At 38.5% G+C, this 21,772-nt stretch overlaps 1 protein-coding gene across 1 annotated transcript; it reads left to right on the top strand.

Annotated features, from left to right (window-relative positions):
* On the top strand, nt 1-18,606 carry LOC134662832 (tetratricopeptide repeat protein 17). The gene is made up of 19 exons (XM_063519154.1): nt 1-230; nt 359-733; nt 2,072-2,298; nt 2,635-2,922; nt 3,808-3,917; nt 4,471-4,788; nt 5,393-5,522; nt 6,065-6,223; nt 6,973-7,098; nt 7,988-8,126; nt 9,635-9,859; nt 10,769-10,958; nt 11,521-11,622; nt 13,318-13,524; nt 15,108-15,225; nt 15,549-15,768; nt 16,344-16,501; nt 16,737-16,842; nt 18,451-18,606. The coding sequence occupies exons 1-19, from the start codon at nt 129-131 to the stop codon at nt 18,592-18,594; spliced, it is 3,444 nt and encodes a 1,147-aa protein (XP_063375224.1). The 5' UTR covers nt 1-128; the 3' UTR covers nt 18,595-18,606.
* The last annotated feature ends 3,166 nt before the right edge of the window (nt 18,607-21,772 follow it).

Below are 21,772 nucleotides of genomic sequence, written 5' to 3'. Positions count from 1 at the left end.
ATAATCACAATCGGCCTCGGGAACAAGACTACCCTGCACTGTTGTTCTACAAACTTGTTGGACGTAAAGCGAATTAATGACTAAATTAGTACTTCATAATTATACAAGTGATAAATGTGACTTTCAAGATGAGGCTGATATGGTGTTTGTATCTAGTAGTTTTGTGTACGCATTGTACACAAGCGTCAACACACTGGATGGTAACTGAGAGTGGTTTGATACAACCTAAGGTAAGATAATGTGTCCCTGAGTTGTTTTCCTGTGTCCCAAATCTGTGCGTATCTTATCAACCTTTGAACTATTGTGGTTCAGTGATGATATTTGAATAATAATAAGTTGTTTCGTGTGTTATTTTTAGCTAGAATCGCCGTTCGAAATGGCGCGCCCTTACGACTTGGTAGCCTTTTTAAATCAAGACACCCGGTGGGACAGTATCATAAGCTTGTATCATGATCTCGCTAAAAGGCAGCAGGCTATTAAAGTTCTGTGGGAAACATTGGAGACGGATAGTGATGTTTCCACACATCTATCTGAGGATGAGAACTGTGTGAATGCCGGGCCAGTTAATGTACTGGATTGGTATGATTCTATTCTAGAAGATGGCAAATCCAAGTTTATTCCAGAAGAGGAGTATTGGCTAAATAATCCTTACTCTGGACAAGAAAGCTTTGTTCCGGACTGCAAAAAGATATCTTCTTTGACATTCAGCATGTTTGCTTTTGAGCATTTAGAGGTACTTATGCATCATTGTAACCCTCGTAAGTAATAATACTCAGTTATAGGTACCCACATCTATTATCCTCATGGTTATGATGAATTTATCCTTATGAGGCCACCTAACATTAGTGGTTTAAATTCAAATAAGTGGATAAAATAATTAATATTTTATTTTCAAATTATTTAAAAATGTTATGATTGTAACTTGATTTTTTTCTAAACAGATAGATTACACAATAAAATGCAAATGTTTGTGGCAGATAAAATAATACAACTGCTATTGAGGAAAAAAGTAATGTATATGATTGTTAATTTGTATGTGTATCCTACATAGGGCTTCCAAATACCGGACTTCTCACAATACCGGTATTAATACCGAAACTGTCTTCATCAATACCGGGATCCCGGGATCCCGGTATTGGATATGAATCGCTTAAAAATATATAGTTTTATTAAAAAGGGGAATTACAAAGGCTCACTGGAATATCAGATATGTCCTAAAAGCTATTACAACAATAAACAATCAATGCCGCCATCTACAATAATTTTATTTCACACTCCAGGTTGGCAATAATTTTATCCAATTTGTTGACTTCACCTCACCAGTCACATTTGTAGTCCAACTTAACCAACCAGACAACATTTTTTCAAATTTCCGTCAAAATTAGTTTGCCATTATTACAGTTATCCTTGCTCTTTCGTTTTATTTTTTGATAAAATTATAAGAACTAATTATGTTAATGTTAATGTCACTATCATCATATTCATCACTCACATAACTTCAGGATTCATCAACCACCAAATATTTATCTGACGCATTAGGCAACGATCACGATGTTTCAATAATAACATGCGGGCTAGAGACCAGTTAGAGTTAGACCAAGTAAAGTCTGCAACGATTTTGATAGCATACGCAGTACGCAGTGCAAGTGTTATTTGTACGTCATAATTTCAAAGAAGTTTGACGTTTAATATAACACTTGCACTGCGCGTGCTATAAAAATCGTTGCAGACTTTTCTTGGTCTAACTCTAGATACGTCTGACGTTTATTAAGCTTTTTGATACAGCCGAATATAATGGATTTAAAGGGTTTATACTGCGCATTTCTCTCATTTTTTTAAATACCGGGATCCCGGTATTGCCTTTAAAAATACCGGTATTGAAAAATGCGTTTAAAAAGACGGGATCCCGGGATCCCGAAATACCGGGATCCCGGTATTGGAAGCCCTAATCCTACACATACACAGGATACACAATTTCTAGAAGGAATAAGTACAAAGCTGTTAAAACTTTCAAAATAATTTGTAATAATTGAAATCTAAACTTTATTAACTATGTTTTATGCATTTTTAGGGTATGATTAAAAGAGAGAATCTTAGCATTGATCCAGAGTTGACACTGCCGGAGCAGATTTCTCCAATCATGACAGTTGACCAGTTTGGCACCTGGCTGTTTAACATTCTGCAGCAGAACAGCTCCTCTTGGCTGCACTATAACATGGCTTCTCTGTACTGGAGGGTGCGGGGAATGGCCCCTAAAGCCTTGGAGTGCAGTCGGCGTGCTGTGCATTATGCACCAAGGTAGTGTGGAATAAATAGCAAGCAGTTTTTAGTATGTAATTCAACTGTTATCTGGATTTTAGCTATGAAGACTGGGTGTACCGACCATCAAAGTGCCAGATTATTGAGATTTCACTATATATTTTTTATATTTCTAAATAGTTATGTAAATGTACTAAAGTATGCTTAGTTACAAGGTAACTAGCAAAGGTTTTAAGATTCCAAATAAACGTCTGCCATGCTGAAGTAGTATGTACCTAAGTTTTCTTCAGTTGCCCTTTTTGTGACTGCAATTCTTTTACTGTCATGTTTTCCCTTCATAGTTCCCTTTTTTAAAGTATTACATAATTGTTTTAGGGAATACAAAGACATAGCCTTCTTAAGCTTGGGCACAATACTCCATCGCAGCAAAATGACTGAAGATGCAATCACACTACTCCGAGCAGCAGTGGACCATGACCCTGATTTTGCACTTCATCATTTCATGCTTGGCAATGCTTATGGAGTCAGTGGCGATTTCAACAGTTCCTTGAAACATCTGGATATGAGCTTGGAGCTGAACCCCTTGTCTGAACCGACGGTTAAACATAGATATGGCATTATGTGTTATGCTGGTTTAATTCGTTATAAGGAAAGAATTCGAGAGTAAGTTATATGCCTCATTATATTATTTATTTCTGTCCTATAATATTTATTTATTTATATTTATTTGTTTTTTATCCGTTTCGATGCGGATGGCACGACAGGCGTGTCATAAATTTTTTTAACGTGTGGCGTATGACACAATAGGCGTGCCATCCGCAACGAATACTGCCAAAAGTTTTCGAAAATGGAACACGCAACGAAATCCTTAACCACAGTATAACAAAGAGTACTAGCGTACAGTATGGACACTCCCTGCCTCCCGTTGAAAGTGCCGCCCACCCGCTCTCGGTTACCTCACAGTTATGTCTTATCTCACTCACACAAGCATGGTTCGCGTTGACCTACACGAGCTTAGGCTGTGTGCGTAGGAACGCGTTTGTTTCATACATTTGATCGCCAGTGTCCGAGGTGTGCCTTAACCATGCTGATGGCAGAATATGCTGTGGGCAACTGGATTATGGACGCTTGCATCTTGCAACTCCATATTCTAGACTTATCGCGTCCTTTTCAAGTTAGACTCGTCATTTACTTGTGCATGGTGTCAGAAATTCACGTACTTATGTCTAATTTGATCGTTAAGGACGCGGCAAAATTCAAACAAGTTTAATTTAGGACTTCAGGACCAATTTGTTTTAACTAAAAATTTGCTTGAACTTATTGATTTTCGTAAAATCATCCTGTGATCTACCTATAGTTTGTCAAAGGACTCTCATTTCAAACATAGAGAGAATCATACTATCTTTGTCTTACACTTGTACTAGCACCCAAAAGAAAAGTATGAGTATAGTTTTCCTGGTTCTTACTGACTGACAAATTGGTTTGACGATACGATTACAATACGGTATGTTATGTACTTAATTAATGGTGATGTGTGAATAATTACAGTACATTAGATAAATTACGTGAGGAGCTGGCGGAGTACAGTCAGACAGAAGCTCATTGGCTGGATTTGCAAACTTCGTTCCTAAAAACAATGAAGCTGCCAGAAGATTATGGTAATGTATATTTCACTATTTCAAACAAAACTATTAAGAAATACCTAAATAAGATTAATTAAGAATGATTAAAAAAGAGACTAAACTTATCAATGGCAGTTACTCGTAAAATAAGTTTTATGCTATCTTATTTATAATAAGACATAAGCTTAATAAATATTAAAATTTAAGTGAGTTTAAAACTTATTAATAATCAGTATGTATGTATGTATGTATAAACTCTTTATTTATTTCAGTTTTACGATACCTCCCATACAAGTTATAAATAATAATTAAAGGTTAAAAGTTACCTACTTAAGTATATTCCCCTTTGAAATAAAACTATTAAAATTAACATTTTTAACCCTTTACAGCATTCGTGGTCAGTCACCCGTAGACCACGAACGCTGTGAAGGGTTCGAAACGTCGGGATGTAGTATACATTCAATATACGCGAATAGTCCGTTTTAATATTTTTATTTCATGAGTAACTATCGCGGTAACTGAAGACAATATTATTTCCCTATGCATATAGGTACATGTATATGTATATATGCCTTGGTCAAAATTTCAGATTTACGGCACGTAGAAAACAACTATGTTAAAATGGGCGAAATGACGGGACTCGATTTTCGAGAGTTGAAAAAGTCTGGTGACATGAACTCCCTTATTAAACACTTCCTCGACGGCCCATTGTATAACGATAAGTGGTTGACCGACAAGGGTGTCCATGCTTTGGACTCTTTGTACACCCTCCAGAGACTGATAAAACATATACAGAAACACGCTAGTGTGGCTTCCGATTTTGTAATGCAAGCTGAACAAATGAAAACCCCTGATCCGAAAATAATGAAGGAGTTCGGGTTTAAATTAAGCGACATAAGAGCAACAGGTGAGATGATTGATATATATCATAATAACATACTAAAATTAACATAATTTCGACATGAGCTAATAAATTCTATGATGAATCGGCATAGGTATACACTTTTCACGGTCCCCGACATTTAAGATTCACAATCATAAATCATAATACATATTTTAATTTTTCAATTTACAGTACCTACTAAAGAGTTGCAGGTAAATTTAAATTTCTTCATAAAAAAACATACTTGATAGTATATTTCTATGGCGGTTTTATGGCTGTGGTAAAAATAATGGATTATCCTGGTATATTAACATTTCAACAATCAACCAACTAAAATTAATAAAAGATAGTTTATTCAAGCCGGCTCGAAACCTATACCTCTGCCTCGAGAAGATTTAAATCCCCCCTCAATTGCAGGAGGGTATCCCAATATGGGACCGGCAACAAACTCGGCGGGACACATTTTTTCAAAACATTACATCTTATAATTAACTTGCATTACGAGTAGGTAAATAAGAAAAAAATACTATTTAAATTACCATAGAATTCATGCAATTATACACAGAAGGTACTTTTCTTTATAGAAATTTGATTTAAAAAAAAGATTTGTTTTACTTGCTCCCCACAGAATTTGAAAATGAAGCCAAAATACTGAAAGGCGAACTTCGCACAGGCGATAAAAAGACATCTAGTCCGATAAGTCAAGTCAAAAGTCAAATTGAGGATGAAGAATTTGAATATGAAGGAGGAATATTCTTGTGAGTACCTATTATAGGTATTTTTATTGAAGACATTAAACAACACAATGGAAAGTGTTTTTTTTATTACAGTTTACAAGAAACCTTAAGAGCCCATCAACCTGCACACTAGCGCCACTACTAAATAATCGTGATTATTTAAATTTGACGAAATATATTTAAAAAAGGGGGCCGCTACGTACTGTATCTTGTATTAAAGTTCCATTTGAACACATCAAACTAGTTTCTATGTTGCTGGATTCGTCAATCTATGCGTCCAAAGTTGAAACGGCCGTTTTTGTTTTGAGTTTATAGATTGACGAATCCAGCAACATAGAAACTAGTTTGATGTTTTCATAAGGTACTTTAATACAAGACACAGTCCCTAGCGGCCCCCTTTTTTTAGATATCTTTTAAATTGAAATAATCACGATTATTTAGCAGTGGCGCTAGTGTGCACGTTGATGGGCTCTTAATGTATTCCATTAAAGTTTACTCTTGCGTGTTATATAAAAGAATCGTATCATCAAAATATTAAAGCTAATAAGTTGTTATATTTTTAGATATCCGCCGACAATGAAAGTGAGCCGTAACACGGAGGATTTCGACAGGGACTCGGACTGGCCGACGAACAAATTCTGCTCGGAATCTGCGCATAAGTTCCCAAAAAACCTGGAAACTGTATTTCCAGTTTTTTTGCCATTTGAAAATAAAGGGATTAGGTGAGGCGAATTTTCTTTCATACCTACCTACATACATTTTTAAAATCAAACCACAAGTAGGGATCTATTTTATTCAGTCATATTGTATCACAGAAATTCCTATCACACACACACACACACTACACATACAGTGTGTATTAGAACGCGAAAATGCGTTGCTACCTATGTATGTACTTATAAAATTCTATACTGCACCACTGAGTTGCATACACTAAACTATTTTGTACTACAAACGCTCATGTTCAGTGTTCACCCCTAAAACTTAATTTAATATATACCTAATACCTACAAATACTTATTAAATTATGTAAACACCTATAGTTCGTGAACTTTGACGTATTGATATAAACGGTCGCGCTCCCGTATATATTTAGTACGTTAGTGTGATTATAGTGAGTATTTCTTATCTGCTTTATCTAGCAGTTGAGGTGATCCGTGATTCATATACTAAGTAAATAATATTTTTATAAACGACTATTTCACATCACATCCATCCTCTTCACTACATAGCATAAAACAAGTCGCTTCCCGCTGTCTGTCTGTCCCTATGTATGTTTAGATCTTTAAAACTACGCAACGGATTGATGCGGTATTTTTAATAGATAGAGTGATTCAAGAGGAAGGTTTATGTATAATTTGTTAACCGATGGGAAGCCGAGGCGGGTCGCTAGTTTTTAGTTCTTATATTTTATATATACCTTTTGATTTTATGCAAAGAAAAGCTATTGTTTTTATTAATTTGCGAGCAGCCTAGGCAAGTTGCTGACGGACAAGCTGGGCGTGCCGGCCGACGCCGAGCACGAGTTGCCGTGGCACCCGCCCACGTGCCCTCACGACAGCCACGCGGCCACGTTCACGCAGAAACGGCCAGGGAAGTAAGTAACGCTACACTCGTTGACAGCTTGGCTGGCGTTTAACACTTTTAGGCCGGTTGTAGACGACGTTTTCGCCAGAAACCGGACCGTGTTACGCGACTACGTCCAGTTTTGTATGTGGCTGACGACAGCTACACCCAAGAAAACAAGACATCGTTGCCGAACCCAGACAATCGTCCGGAAAAAATACCGGACGTCTACAACCGGCTTTACCGTCCGTGCATTACATGTCATTCAGCTCTTTCACGTCTACGTGACGTCATAAATGGATGGCTCCATATATTTGTGCATTACTTACCTATAAAACTTTAAACTCTCCCGTTTTGTACACATATTTAATTACACAAACGGGTCTACCGCGATATAATTTCATTGTTTGTTATTAAAAAAAAACTGTTTATTGCACACATTAATAATAAAGTTTACAAACAAAACTCTTAATCTATTTTTATTTACATTTTAATTGAGTTGAGTCCAAATAGATCTCATGCATTAATTACATTTTCATATATTTAAATATGTTGTGTAGTAGTAGACCCGTTTGTGTAATTAAATAAATTACTTAGTACCTGTAATATACGGACGTATCGATATTTATCCACATCTGTTGTAAAAGCGTCGGAAACTCGTGTTAACATTACTTATGTATGCCGATTAAGTCCTACCTACATAACTCACAATATAATCCTTAATGAACTTTGTGACGGGCATGCGAGTTTCATTACATTGCGGGTTTTGATCGGTCGGTTGAATTGGACGTAACCAATAGTCCGCAATGTAACTAAAATCGCATGCGAGTTAGACCCATGAGATTTGTGTATGGTTACTTCATAATATGTATTTCTTTTTTTATTCACAATATTGCTGAATGTATTAATTTTATTTATAGGCAACAACTGGGCGAGGTAGTGGGCACAGGCTATCTGCGCCAGAAGCTTCTGGAGTACGTGGGCGACGGAGACTTGCACGCCGTCCAACATATGCAGGACGCGGAGATCGGCCAGCGGATCTACGCGGCTATACAAAAAGTACGGTCAGCATACGATATATTTTATAGTAGGTAACAATAACAATATCTTTATTGACAATAAAAGTTTAACAGGCACATTACAGTGAACCCCGCAGGCATGGCCTGTATCTCGGAGGCCAAGTTCATCACGAGTTACCAATAATAATATTTATAATAGGGATGTTGACATGAATCGCGAATATATAATATGTTATGTTTTTACCATAGCAGGCAATATTAGAACGCGGAAAATCATATTTTGCAAGTGTAAATATGCGTAATAAATTAATTAAAAATAATCAAAAGTATTTAAAATAATGCCCAGTATCACGTGACTGCAAACGCCAATCGGAGCGCGTGACGTAATCACAGTGGAATCACCAAAGACAAGTTATAAAACCTGCCTAAGTGTCTACAGATTATCGTACCGAAACGCGATCTTGGTGCGGTGCGGCGCACGAATCGATAGTGTGTAAGGTGGTGCGTTAAGGACGCAGCTATAAGTTAGAGCGAGAAAGAAGGTCGCTGTCCGATGCGGTAGTGTGTTAAGGCTTTAAAAAAAATTGTCAGTTGCCATATAAAGAATTAAAAAAAATTACTGACAGCAGTTTGTTTAAAACGCCGTTACGTTATCAAGGTCACGTGACAGTTTGGAGCGTTTAGGCGCGAAATTTAAACACGAAACTTATTATACATGTTTTTTTATTCCAAATTAATGAATATTTTTTTTTTATATTTTTTTCTGTAATTATTACGTGTCTATCTACAAAATAAAACCAGTTCCAAAAAATTGTCAACATCCCTATTATACTAAACATAAGCATAGGAAAGAAAGAGGAGTGTAAACATGTACGTGTGTAAGCTTGTTGTGAGGAGAGAGTGAATAATGTGTGAATGAAATAAGGTACACTCTTTGTCTCTCTCATAAATGACAGCAACTACATAAGAAACATAAGTTTTGCCTTCACTTTAAAGACAGGCGTCAAACTTCATGTTGAAGTTTGAATTTCCTGATTACAAACAAACAATACACAAAAAGCATGTGCGTTGTCATTGACAAAATGTTGATTAGTTACTCCTAGTTATATCAACAGTGCATGCTCTGTCATATATCAAAAACGTAAACAAGCTTTACAGGGCGTTACAGAGACCGTTAACCGACTGCAAGAAGGTACTTGATACATATTTTTTGAATAATTTTATGACACAAAATAACATGCGATGGTTATGGTTACTTTAAATGATACTTTAGTTATACGATTGACATTAAAAAATGTGATAGTTTAAACCAAGGGTTCCCAAACTTTTTTTTGGCACGCCCCCCTGCTGGCTAAAATGAAGTTCCCACGCCCCCTTTTCGCTTCGATGCAAGGAAACGGAGAACTATTAGGTAATCGTGTTCAAATTTCCCGAGGCCCCGCGCCCCCCTTAGAATGTGGTCGCGCCCCCACTTTGAAAATTCACTGGACCAACTACTATAGGTACATTAGGTATAGAGGTAAACAAAATTACATTGGAACGTTTCAGAAACTAGCTCCGAAATGGCTTCTGTATACGTTGGCCTCTTTATACTGGCGTGTTCGCGGCAACAACGCCAACGCGCTGCATTGCCTGGCGAGCGCGGGCCGCACCGTGCGGGCGCGGTACAAGGACCTCGTGCTCACGTCGCTCGCCTCGCTGTACCTCGAGACGGGGCACTTTGATGAGGCGTTGCTTGCGGCCGAGGAGGCATTCCGGTTGAGCCTTTACGAGGTGAGCTACACGAGACATAATAGGAAAATTGACAGTGCTATTGTATGTCAAATAGCAATAAGGAGGATGTAACGCCTTTATAACGGCAAGCACACGTGCCATTGTAAATCTTATTGGTACTGTTACTGTACGCGTTTGTGGCCGTCTTTGGCGGTCAAGGGGTTAAGATTTGCGGGGAATATCTCTCCCATCAACATCATCATCATCATCAGCCTACTCTCGTCCACTGCTGGACATAGGCCTCTCCTATTGCACGCCATTGAGCACGATTTGCCGCAACTCTGATCCAGCTCTTGCCAGCCGCCTTGATCTGATGAAACATAGCATTAACATTAAAGTCTGGTATTACAATTTCAAGCAACGGAAACTAATACTTGTCATTTTTTCCACCATATCGGTGGTAAACAAGGATACTGCCCGTCTGATTACTCCTGCAACTGAGGGTGTTAACTGCGCGTTGCTGACACTTTAAAAACCAGTACACCTTTTTTGACTCCCATACTGTAGCCCCTCGAGAAAAACCTCAAATATGTTAATTTTGTTCATGTCATATTTCATCCTGTAAAAATACCATAAAATAGGGATGCCCTCTCAGGCCTAAACATTTCTATTTTCACACCACCTATTCGGAAAAGAGCTTTTTTCCCTGCTAGGAGGGATCAAAGTGGCACTTTTCCTCCCTGCTAGGAGGGATCAACGTAACTCTTTTCTGTTCTAGCACACTATTTTTACATTTTTTTGCACATTATTTTTTTAGCTTAAATAATCTGTTTAAGCTAATTGTCTGTCCTCACTTCGGTTCGGGATTCTATTGTAGAATCCATAGCTTCATTCAGGATTCAATGTACGGCCTTGACGGAAATATATCATTTTGATCCCTTGTAACACAAACTACTATTGTATTTCCAGCCAGCAACAAACTTCATGCTGGCCTCACTGAACATGGTCAAGAAGCACCGCAACACGCACATGTTCCACTTGAAGCAGACGGTGCGCGTGGAGCCTGGCTTCATGGACGGCCTGGCCCGCGGCCTGCTCGACGCCTGGGCGTGTGTGCTCAAGGAGGCCAGGGCTCAGGCCAACAAGGTCCATGAGATAGGTACGTATCCGGCCAGCAACACACTTCATCCTGGCCTCACTGAACATGGTCAAGAAGCACCGCAACACGCACATGTTCCACTTGAAGCAGACGGTGCGCGTGGAGCCCGGCTTCATGAGCGGCCTGGCCCGCGGCCTGCTCGACGCCTGGGCGTGTGTGCTCAAGGAGGCCAGGGCTCAGGCCAACAAGGTCCATGAGATAGGTACGTATCCAGCCAGCAACACACTTCATCCTGGCCTCACTGAACATGGTCAAGAAGCACCGCAACACGCACATGTTCCACTTGAAGCAGACGGTGCGCGTGGAGCCCGGCTTCATGAGCGGCCTGGCCCGCGGCCTGCTCGACGCCTGGGCGTGTGTGCTCAAGGAGGCCAGGGCTCAGGCCAACAAGGTCCATGAGATAGGTACGTATCCGGCCAGCAACACACTTCATCCTGGCCTCACTGAACATGGTCACAGTAAATTCCAAGAAACTCATAGGCACGAGCCGGGGTTCGAACCCGTGACCTTACCACCACTAAGGCTTGGTCTACGTTATCAAAGATTGTCTATTTATTTGCAGAGTTCAGCGAGGCTGAGCTGACAGACGTGTGCCTGGTGTGCGAGAAGGGCGGCACCAACTGCCACATGAGCAACATCCACTGCTACAACAGCCGCGAACGAGGTTAACCGACGCCCAATAAACGTTTATTCTACATTTATTATTTCCTTTTTTTTATTTATCAATCGGCAACCCCTTGTTTCTGAATTTAATATCCCCATCATACATCCAAAACGCCTAAGGGCTGATTTAGACGGCGCGCGAACTCGCATGCGATTTTAGTTACATTGCGGACTATTGGTTACGTCCAATTCAACCGACCGATCAAAACCCGCAATGTAATGAAACTCGCATGCGAGTTCTCGCATCGTCTAAATGAGCCCTAAGTTAGGAAAATTTTGTTATGATGTCTGTTTCGTTAGTCCGTTCTTACAACGTGTATACAAAATCGCGTTCCTCCAATATTCAGGTTATTTGCCAGATGGCGTCACTAACGCTCAGTTCGCTCCAATTTGTTCGACGCTTAGATGGCTTAGACCTCTTGTCTAAATAAGTCAACTTCTGTTATATAGATGGCGCTGAACATTGGTAGAAGGCAGCTTTGTATAGACAAGACAGTCTTTCAATTTTATTCGTCCATTGTTGCACAAATAACCTTTGACCTAAAATTTCGCATGAACATAACACTTCATGTACGATTTCCGCTCAGGCGGCACATTTTAACCTGATTTTATGCCCCAGCTTTTCGACCCTATATACTGAGTTGAAAAAGTGGTGGGGTCTCTATTGCCTGCTGCAAGGGGTGCTTGCCTGTTTTGAGACAATGCAACAGTGGCGGGCCATCTGTTAAATTCGTTTTTTTCAGCTTGCCTGTTTTGAAATAATGTACCTACTTAATAAAAAAAAAAAAACAGTAGGCCGTCTATAAAACTGTTTCCTGTCGCTTGCTATTTGAAACAATGCGTTGAATTATTTTGAAGTCTGTGCTATACTCGGTAACTTCTGATTCCATAAATAATGATTTGACGAGTCTTCTTTAAATTTATTGTAGGTACAATAAACGATACCTTCTAGACATACAGGACATACTGCGCTCAGAGTGACTAGGTATTAAATATTACGTCAACAAACTATTAGCATTTTTATTTTACATAAAATAAATGGATTACTGCTAGCGGCGAGGTGAAAGAGGTGGAGCGGAAATTCAATAGTAGGTAGCAGGGAATAAAATATTTTTCAGGGATGGTGCGCGTTGGAGGGTCTGTTATCTTGTGGCTTAAACGTGTGACTCCGAATTCATATTATGGTACCTTTTGGATCCTCAGATATCAATTTTCATCATAATTAGAACAAGTTTTCCATCGGACGTACCTACCGTCATCGATCTAGAAGCAAAAAAACGGACAGCAAAAATGTATGTACACCTCCTGGGCTTGCGCAAATTCGAATTACTTAAACGCATTTAGGTCCAAATTAACAAATACAAATAATTTGTTGAGAAAAGTATATGGTAAATGAATGTATAAAAATGATTTTCAGCTTGCTGGGAGGATTTAATTATTTCGATTTTAAAGCTTGTTGTAAGGGTTGGTCATCTTTTGGTGCCACTATGAGTTACTTACCTACATAAAAGTAATGATTTGCTTGGCTTTTAAATTATTTACTAATTATAATAGCTCTTTTTTTCTAATCATAAAAATCTAAAATTGTTTACACTCGATTTACGTTAAAGTGCGTATTTTTGCCGGCAAATGCATCTTATATCCCCATGCTCCTTTTCTCATAAAATCCATCTGCCTTCTCCAAAATTATTTCCAGAGAGTGGTTCTCAATTTCGACCGCTGGAACCTAAGAGTGTTGACGTGCGCTCCTCGGTCGACCATGTCGACGGCAGTATATTTGAGCCATTCATGACCAACATGCCCCCTGACAGTAGAGAGAGACTGGCTCATCATCATAACTTCGAGAAGATGCTGCTAACAGTAAACAATGCATTGCAAGGATGTGGATCGAGGGGATGCAATTGTAAGTAATAAAATCATCCTTCCTGATGGTTTCGTTTTGCATTTCAAAAATGCAAAACGAAGCGATCTTAAAACCGGCCAAGAGCATGTCGGGCCATGCTGAGATTGCTGAGTGTAGGGTTCCGTAGTTAACTTGTTACCCGTCCGTCATAATGGGCTACCTTGAACGGGGGCTATTAATAAGTATCATGTACTTTATTAAACTTCACTTTTACGATTTTGAACATCTTTTTGGACCAATGGTTTAAAAATGAGAGGGGAACGATTATTGACGAAAATATTTACTTTAACAAAACATGGTTGGTGAAAACCCCTATTCGTATTGAAAAACATATCCAACGGCACCCCACACCATAGGGTTGAAGCGAAAAAAAAAAACCATCCCCATTTTAGGTAACTACGTGTAAAAGAGTCTTTAAAAAATTTTTTGATGATTGGTTCATATATCCATGCCAAATTGCAGCTTTCTGGCACTATAACGATCACGGAGCAAACAATTCTAGTTAACTACGGAACCCTATAAATGGGTCAGGCACATTTTATCGCGAGGAAAGCTAGTTAAGTGAAGCACTCTGGTTTATAAGGATGTCTGTAAATACATTTCAGAGAAACTCCATGACGCCGGGTAAAGGTCAACCGTAGGTATTAATTCACATGAAAGCCTGTTACAGAGAATATAACGCATCCTGTATCCTGCCTTTGACCGATAAAGGATGTCTTTGATCTGCCCACCTATGGCGGTGTATTCATTTAATTCTTGCCGGCTAGTCCGAGCTGACCATCGGTGAGACTTAAATGTCACCCTGTATATTACTAGCTTTTGCCCGCGACTTCGTCTGCGTGGAATTAGTAATTTAGGTAGATACTTTATCCAATCTGCGTTTTGTTGATTCTCCATATAAACTTCGACCCCCCCCCTTTTCACCCCTTAAAGGGTGATTTCTTGAATGAAAACTACCCTTTGTCCTTCCCCGGGACTCAAACTATCTCTATACCAAATTTCGTGCACCAGCGCCGGTGCTACACCGCGCGGGCGGGACAGTTCCTATCGACAAAGTTTGTTATGCAGTTGTTGTTAAGTCCCCATACAAAATTCCACCCCTTTAAGGGATGATTTCTGGTATAAAAACTACCCTATGTCCTTCCTTGGGACTCAAACAATCTCTGTGCCAAATTTCATCTATATCGGTTCAACGGTTTTAGCGAGAAGAGGTAACAGACAGACAGACTTCCTTAGGGTCGATTAGTTAGTAGATTTCGTAGCCATAACGGTAAAAATAGAATTGCTGTTATTTAGGTACTCATGAATGTTTGTATGTCGGAAAGTGTAACATATGTTATAGAAAATATTGGGATATTTACGTAGATAGGTGAAAGTGGATGATCTGATTATGATGATTACCTAATAATACAATATACATCATATACTTGGTCAAGCAGATCTTGTTAGTAGCAAAAGGCGGCAAATTTGAAAAATGTAGGTGCGAAGGGATATCGTCCCATAGAAAATTTGACTTTCGCGCCTTTTTTACTGACAAAATTTGCTTGACCAGCTATAGTAGCTATTAAAAATATTTTTTTCAGACATTCAACCTGAAGACTTGGCTTTGAAAGAGGAGGATTGCGTATACCAGCAGCTACAGCTGGCCCATTGGCTCCACATTACTAACTTCAAACCTCTCGTCAGTGATAGCAATCTCAAGTGAGCTATTTATAAAGAACTACATTGCATTCCACCAGAGGGACGCTTGCTAGAAATGTACTGAGAATGTTATTAATGCTACAAAGCAGAAGCAATCAAAATCGGCTTGATAGTATTTAAATAATATCCTATTAAAAGCGTTCGTAAGCAAAACCCTGCTGGAATTATCCATGACCGTCTGAACTACAGTTTAAACCAGTTATTGTACAGAAACAGATAAAACTGTACCTTAATAAGTATAATTATTTTGAATAAGTACCTATATATACATATTTTATTTCTTTAATCACCATTATCATAACTGCAGCAATTATTTCAAACAGATTGCCACCTGAGATTCCATCCTTAACACCATCTAGCAGAAAATTTCCCGAATGCTGCCTCTTTTCCGATCCAACTCAAGACTTCTTCCTGGAGAGACTCGGTCGGATAGACACCGGCAACTGGGAGCCTATTCTTACTCTAATGCATCAATTATCTGAGTACTTTGAATACTTCGACTATGGCAGCTTGGGAGCCAAGATAGCTAAATATGTAGATACAGTAAGTATTTTGTTCGTCGTATAAAATATTTTTTCTACTCCCGTACTTTTATTTGTCTTTTAAAGGGTCGTGCACACACCTTTAAACCCCTATCTTATAGTTGTCAAGACAAGTCTTTAGTCTATTCTCCAAAAAAGTATTTGTGCATACACGCAGTATCTTTTTGGCACTTTTACGATACTTCGTGTAATCATCACTTAAAAAATATTGTATGAAATACATTGTTGCCAACCTAATTTTAATTTCATCTTTAACAGATGATTGAACCATAGACATGTTTTTTTTATTTCATTCATTCTTTTCCCGCCCATACCCTCCATTTTTGCTACTTCTTGAATTAAAAATATTTGTTAAATTTACAATTTTATTTCAAAGTAAGTGCTTGGTCGTAGAAAAGTATTGTACGAGTATGCAACGTTGTTTAACTGAGTCAAAAAATACTCGTGGCGTCTTTATTAACAATTTTCGGCTTCGCCTCAAATTGTTACTCACGCCACTCGCCTTTTTTGACCTCGTCTTAAACAACGGTTACATAATAGTATACGGCTATAACTCATGGCGCGCTCACGTTGCAGCAACCGCGCGCTTGGCTCGGCGCACTGGCAGCGGGTTGGTGGTGCGGCGCGGGCGGGCACGGCGCGTGCGCGGCGCGCTGCCTCGCCGCCGCCACAGCGCTGGCGCCTGCGCAGTTCGCACCATATCCATTGCGCACCTTCACGCAGCTGCTGCATATGTGAGTTGCTTATCACCTACACCGGTGTGTTTGTTTGTCTCTCGTGATGCAACCAGGGAAAAAGAAATGGTTCGGTGTGTTCCGTTAGTAAGTAAAATAAAGTAGTTAAGTCTCTTACCGCATCGGGTCGCTCTTGAGTTGGCGGGTACATTAATAACGGAGGAGTAGTTGTCTCTGTTGCAGATTGGATTTGGCGTTTTCTAGAATAATTACAAAGTTTTATTCATATTTTCAGGCAATCGAAACACAAAGACGCTAAAGAAGTCGCATATCTGGCTTTCTACATGTCGCCAAAGAGTAAAGTGGAAGCTTTCCTCGTAGCCGTGTCACATTCTTACATGGTAATGTTTAGGGATACTCGTACCTACTACCTAGTTAATTGTATTGTCAAACCGCGATTACAATTGGATTGAGTACATATATGAAATTTGAATAAATGTATGAAATGATCATAGTATCCAGATAAACAATAGTACATTACATACCTAGGTGAAGTCGTGAATGCTCCAGATCGCAGGTGTTTGTGGCCCGAACCGAAGGTGAGGGCCATAAATATGCGATCTGGGGCTTTACGAATTACCGCCCGTGGTTTGTCTAAAGTTTTACTCTTGCCTTGGCCAGGAAGTGAGATTTTCTCCTCGCGTAGCGGTGACGAAAATATTATTAACAGTACCCTGATGTTACAAAACAAGGGAAAAATGTGTGTTTGTTAAAGAACATTCTTACACCTACCTAGGTAAATATTGCTACACGACACCCTAAGGCGTTTAAGACGAAAGTGGAAGACCCGCGCGAATTCGCCTTATCATACAAACCAATTTCTATCACGGAATAGAATAAAATTATCTCTATTATCAAAAATATAAACTAACAGGTGATAAGAGAGTTGTCCTAAAGAAGTCCTCAGCTAGTTGCCACGGCATCAGCCAGGTCACGTTCCTAATAGTTATTATAGTAACAGTATTTACGCAACTTATACCTCGGCCATGGAAAACTGCTCCGAGCTAATTCGCTTAACGCTGGCCATGGCGTTAAGTGAATCCGCTCGGAGCGATTTCGCGTTTGAGTAGTGTACGCCTCGATACTGTGCTAATTGTTTCCAAGCAAACAAATTATTTCACACCGTGGACGAAATAAAGCACCAAATAATTGTTAGAAAAACATAGATAGCAGTTATCTTTAAATAATATTTCTATTTAATAAATTGGATTGAAATATAAAAAGTGGATGAGTTGACTGTGACGTCACTACACACGTTTTCATATAAATTCCATATTAGAAAACCGTTTTGACAGTTCTAAAAAAGAAGCTGATTTGACTAGCAGGAAAGTAGCCAATTCTCATGAGTCGAAGCGCATCGCGACAACGATATTGCGAAAAGGGTGAAGCTCGAATCAAGCTCAGTTAGGTACCACTATGCGGACTCGGAAATCACTTAATAATGGTTAGCCTGACCACATAGTACTTACCTACAATAATATGCTGCACCGAAAATAAACGACACTTGTAATTCGTAAATAATATTGCATGGGTACCTACGTAATTGACGGCAGACAATGTTTCATTTAAAGAGGCAAGTGGATAACACGTTCTCCATACAAACGTAGTCCCCATTTTCCTCTCCGGAAACTTAGGTCGTCCACTATCGTCTTAATAGTTTTATATTATACATTTGCAACTCGATAGTGACGTTAAGCACATTCGGAACGTCTGATGTGGAGGCGTATTCTGATTGTAATAACTGATCTTTCCGAGTCAAAACTGACGTTACTGGTTAAAAAAATGTCACTGTTGACACTGACAGATATCCATAAAAAATCCAGGTCAACCATTCATAACGTTATTACGATCAGAATACGCCTCTTTTAGCTGACCTGTCTTAACGCGATTTATCTATTAGCGTTGGAAAAGCCCCGAGGATCGTAATTTTTGTTTCACTTACCTTAAAGGAGGAGTACGAACAAGCAGTGTGGATGTACCGCTACACCCTGAGTTTCGATGACAAATTCCTCCCCGCCAAGGCTTGCCTCCACGCCACCATGTGCCTCATGCTCTTTGGAGAGAGCGCCAAGGCCAAACCTAAAGAAGACTAAGAAATACTCACTTTACCACACTTTAAACAGAAAGACTCACTTTACGGTAAAGTCTTTACCACACTTTAAACAGAAAGACTCACTTTACGGTAAAGTCTTTACCACACTTTAAACAGAAAGACTCACTTTACGGTAAAGTCTTTACCACACTTTAAACAGAAAGACTCACTTCACGGTAAAGTCTTTACCACAATTTAAACAGCGGCAGCATGGTTGCATTTTTATCGCCTGTCACTATGCCTGGCACTTTCGCACTTACGTACTTGTTAGAACGTGACAGGCGATAAAAATGGCTTGTGGCCGTGCTTAGCCAGCAGCTTATGATTTAGCAGTTAATACGGTGAAACCTCGATAATGCGACATATTTGTTAAAATAAAATGTTTATAATGCCGTAACCATCACCCTACCCGTCTATAACTGGATGCATTTTACCTTATTGCGCTTAAGTAACCAACGATTTCCGTCAATGTCATTACAGTTTCCTAAGAAAATAAAATAGAATTAGATGCCTATTCCATACTCGGGAGAGAATAGACATAAGCAGGTATTGTTTTGTGAGCCTTATTGGTAAGCAGAAACATCTAAGACAATAATTAAAACCTCATTATACCGGCACTCTTCTATCTTCAGTTGATTTTGTACTGTTTAATTAATGTAATTTAATAGTAGAACAAGTAGGTACATACATAAATACTTAAAGTTAGACCAAGATAAGTCTCCAACGATTTTGATAGCTCACAGTGCAAGTGTTATTTATATGTCATAATTTCATAGAAGATTGTGTGCTATCAAAATCGCTGTAGACTTATCTCGGTCTAACTCTATAACATATATAATTCATTAAATTTTTCATCTAATTACCTGATTTTATAACCGATTCCAATGTTTAATTGTTAATATATTATCTAAATACAGAATTTGGAAAATGCAAAAATGATTGAATTGTTGTATTTTATTTAAACACTGAAATATACAAAATTAATCAAGTTCGTTTTGTTCGCCCCATTTCGTGTTAAATTTTGCGATTTTGATTTTTTTTGTAAGTGCAAGTCACGAGCTGGCAGACCCTCCAACGCACACGGTCTCTTTAATCTACGTTAGATTACTATTATCGGTTCCATTTAGAGATGGGTAGGGGTGAGTAAATACTGAGTATTTACTCGGTATTTACTCAAAGCACCCGATAAATACCCGTATTTACTCATTTAGGTGGGTAAAAACGATTGCTTATAAAATATTCAAAATGTGAGATTTAAGAACAAATTTGTCTTTTATTGAAGAGTGCTAACGTATATTAACAATATCTATAAAATAAAAAGGATATAGGACAAGAAGGAAAAGAAGGTAATTATTAGTGAGAGGCAAATTGTGTTAATGCATAGTTAACAATTTTGTTTAAAATAAGAAGGTATTTACTTTAAAAATATGGTACTTAAATTCTATCGATGTTCTAGATGGGATTGCGGCCCGTGAACCTGTCACTTGCGAATTGCGGCCCGCGAGCTTCCCTGGCTATTTTGTATGTAATATTGACAAACGACAATGTCTGATAAAGTCATAAATATTAACAAAGTGCGGCCCGCGTCAACTTCGTTAACTACTATGTGGCCCTTGGCTGCTAAAAGGTTGCCGACCGCTGTTCTAAGATAACTGCATGACGCGCAAAAGTGCGTGTTTACGCGGCACTTACGACCTTTTATTAAGGTTTTTTTTAAAGAAAACTCAAAAATGGCTCAACCGATGATGTTCAAAATATTGTTTTTTGAACATCATCGGTTGTTCAAAAAACAATATTCATCATCATCTATTATACAGCTAATCTCCCGATATGTTTTCATATTTTTTCTGAACTTTGGTTCTAAAGTTATAGAGAGATAAACATTATTTTGGCCTTTCGAAACGGTTTTTTTCAAAAATATTCAATTTATCCAAAAATATTCTTAGAAACATTCCAGTTATTTTTAAAGACCCATTTAATGATATGCAACACGTTGGTGGTTTCTGAAAAAAAAATTGTGACAATTAGTTACATGTATGGAGTGCCCCTCTTAAAAATACATTACTTACAATTTTGAGTTCTTAATCCAGTAGCGGCTAACAAGCACTCTAAACAGTTTATATTGAGTAAATACTGAGTATTTACTCGGTATTTACCCGTGAGTATTTACTCAATACCCATCTCTAGTTCCATTACATCATACAATTTCCATTTCGGGAGAAAACGGTTTCCATAACTAAATCTTAACAAATCACGTTGATTTTGATGTGGATCGCTTCAGCATAATATATTCTATAAGTTTAAAAAATATATATTGTATTGCAAACTTTGAAAAAAAAAGGAAAACTTATATTTCATTGTCTTAATAACATACTAAAAAATCATGGAGAATGGAAAATATTTAGAAGAGGAAAAACGTTTTCTGGTTTTGTATGGATGAGTATTTACGTGCTACGACATGCTACGGCGTAGCACTGTCGCGAGGTGAATGAATGAATTAAATTTAAAATAAATTATTTGCTTCCAGGAGGTGAATTCTAATTGAAATACACTTGAAAATTGACAAGTCCTGTCCATATCAAATCCAGATCAAATTCATAACCTCTCGCTCGCGCCAATACATGTATGTAGGTACTCATTTATTGAGTGCGTAGGGTTGATCCTGCTCACGTTTGCTGCGAGCGAATGTGCTGCGACTAAAAACTGAAAACAAGCCAATAACAATTGCTCCTCATTGAAGAGTCTTAAGACCCCAGATGATGATTATGATGAGTTCGTCGCATTTTTATCGGCTGTCACTATCTAAGTGCTAGTGTGAGTAGTGTGACTCACGACTCGACAGGCGACAAAAGTGCAAACTAAATTTCGTACCGAAAGTGCAGCCATCATATCCGTACTGTTAGGTTTTAGTGCCTGAAGGTATGAAACAGGCCAATTTGAACGTACACCACCTACATCAAAATGATGTAATTCAGTTATCGTGCATTTCGCCTAGTTATCCTACATGTATTGGCGCGAGGGAGACACACGATGACTAAATATCACTCAGATATTATTATGATATCATTGTAGGTACGTTCGAATTGGCTTGACCAATATTCAATCTGGTATTTATGGAACACGGATCGAAAAAAAAAGCCAATAAAAACACGTGATGAAATTTTGCCGTAGTCTTCTAG

Source organism: Cydia amplana, chromosome 3 (assembly GCF_948474715.1).
Source record: "Cydia amplana chromosome 3, ilCydAmpl1.1, whole genome shotgun sequence".
NCBI lineage: Eukaryota > Metazoa > Arthropoda > Insecta > Lepidoptera > Tortricidae > Cydia > Cydia amplana.
This window is presented reverse-complemented; position numbering and strand designations above follow the sequence as displayed.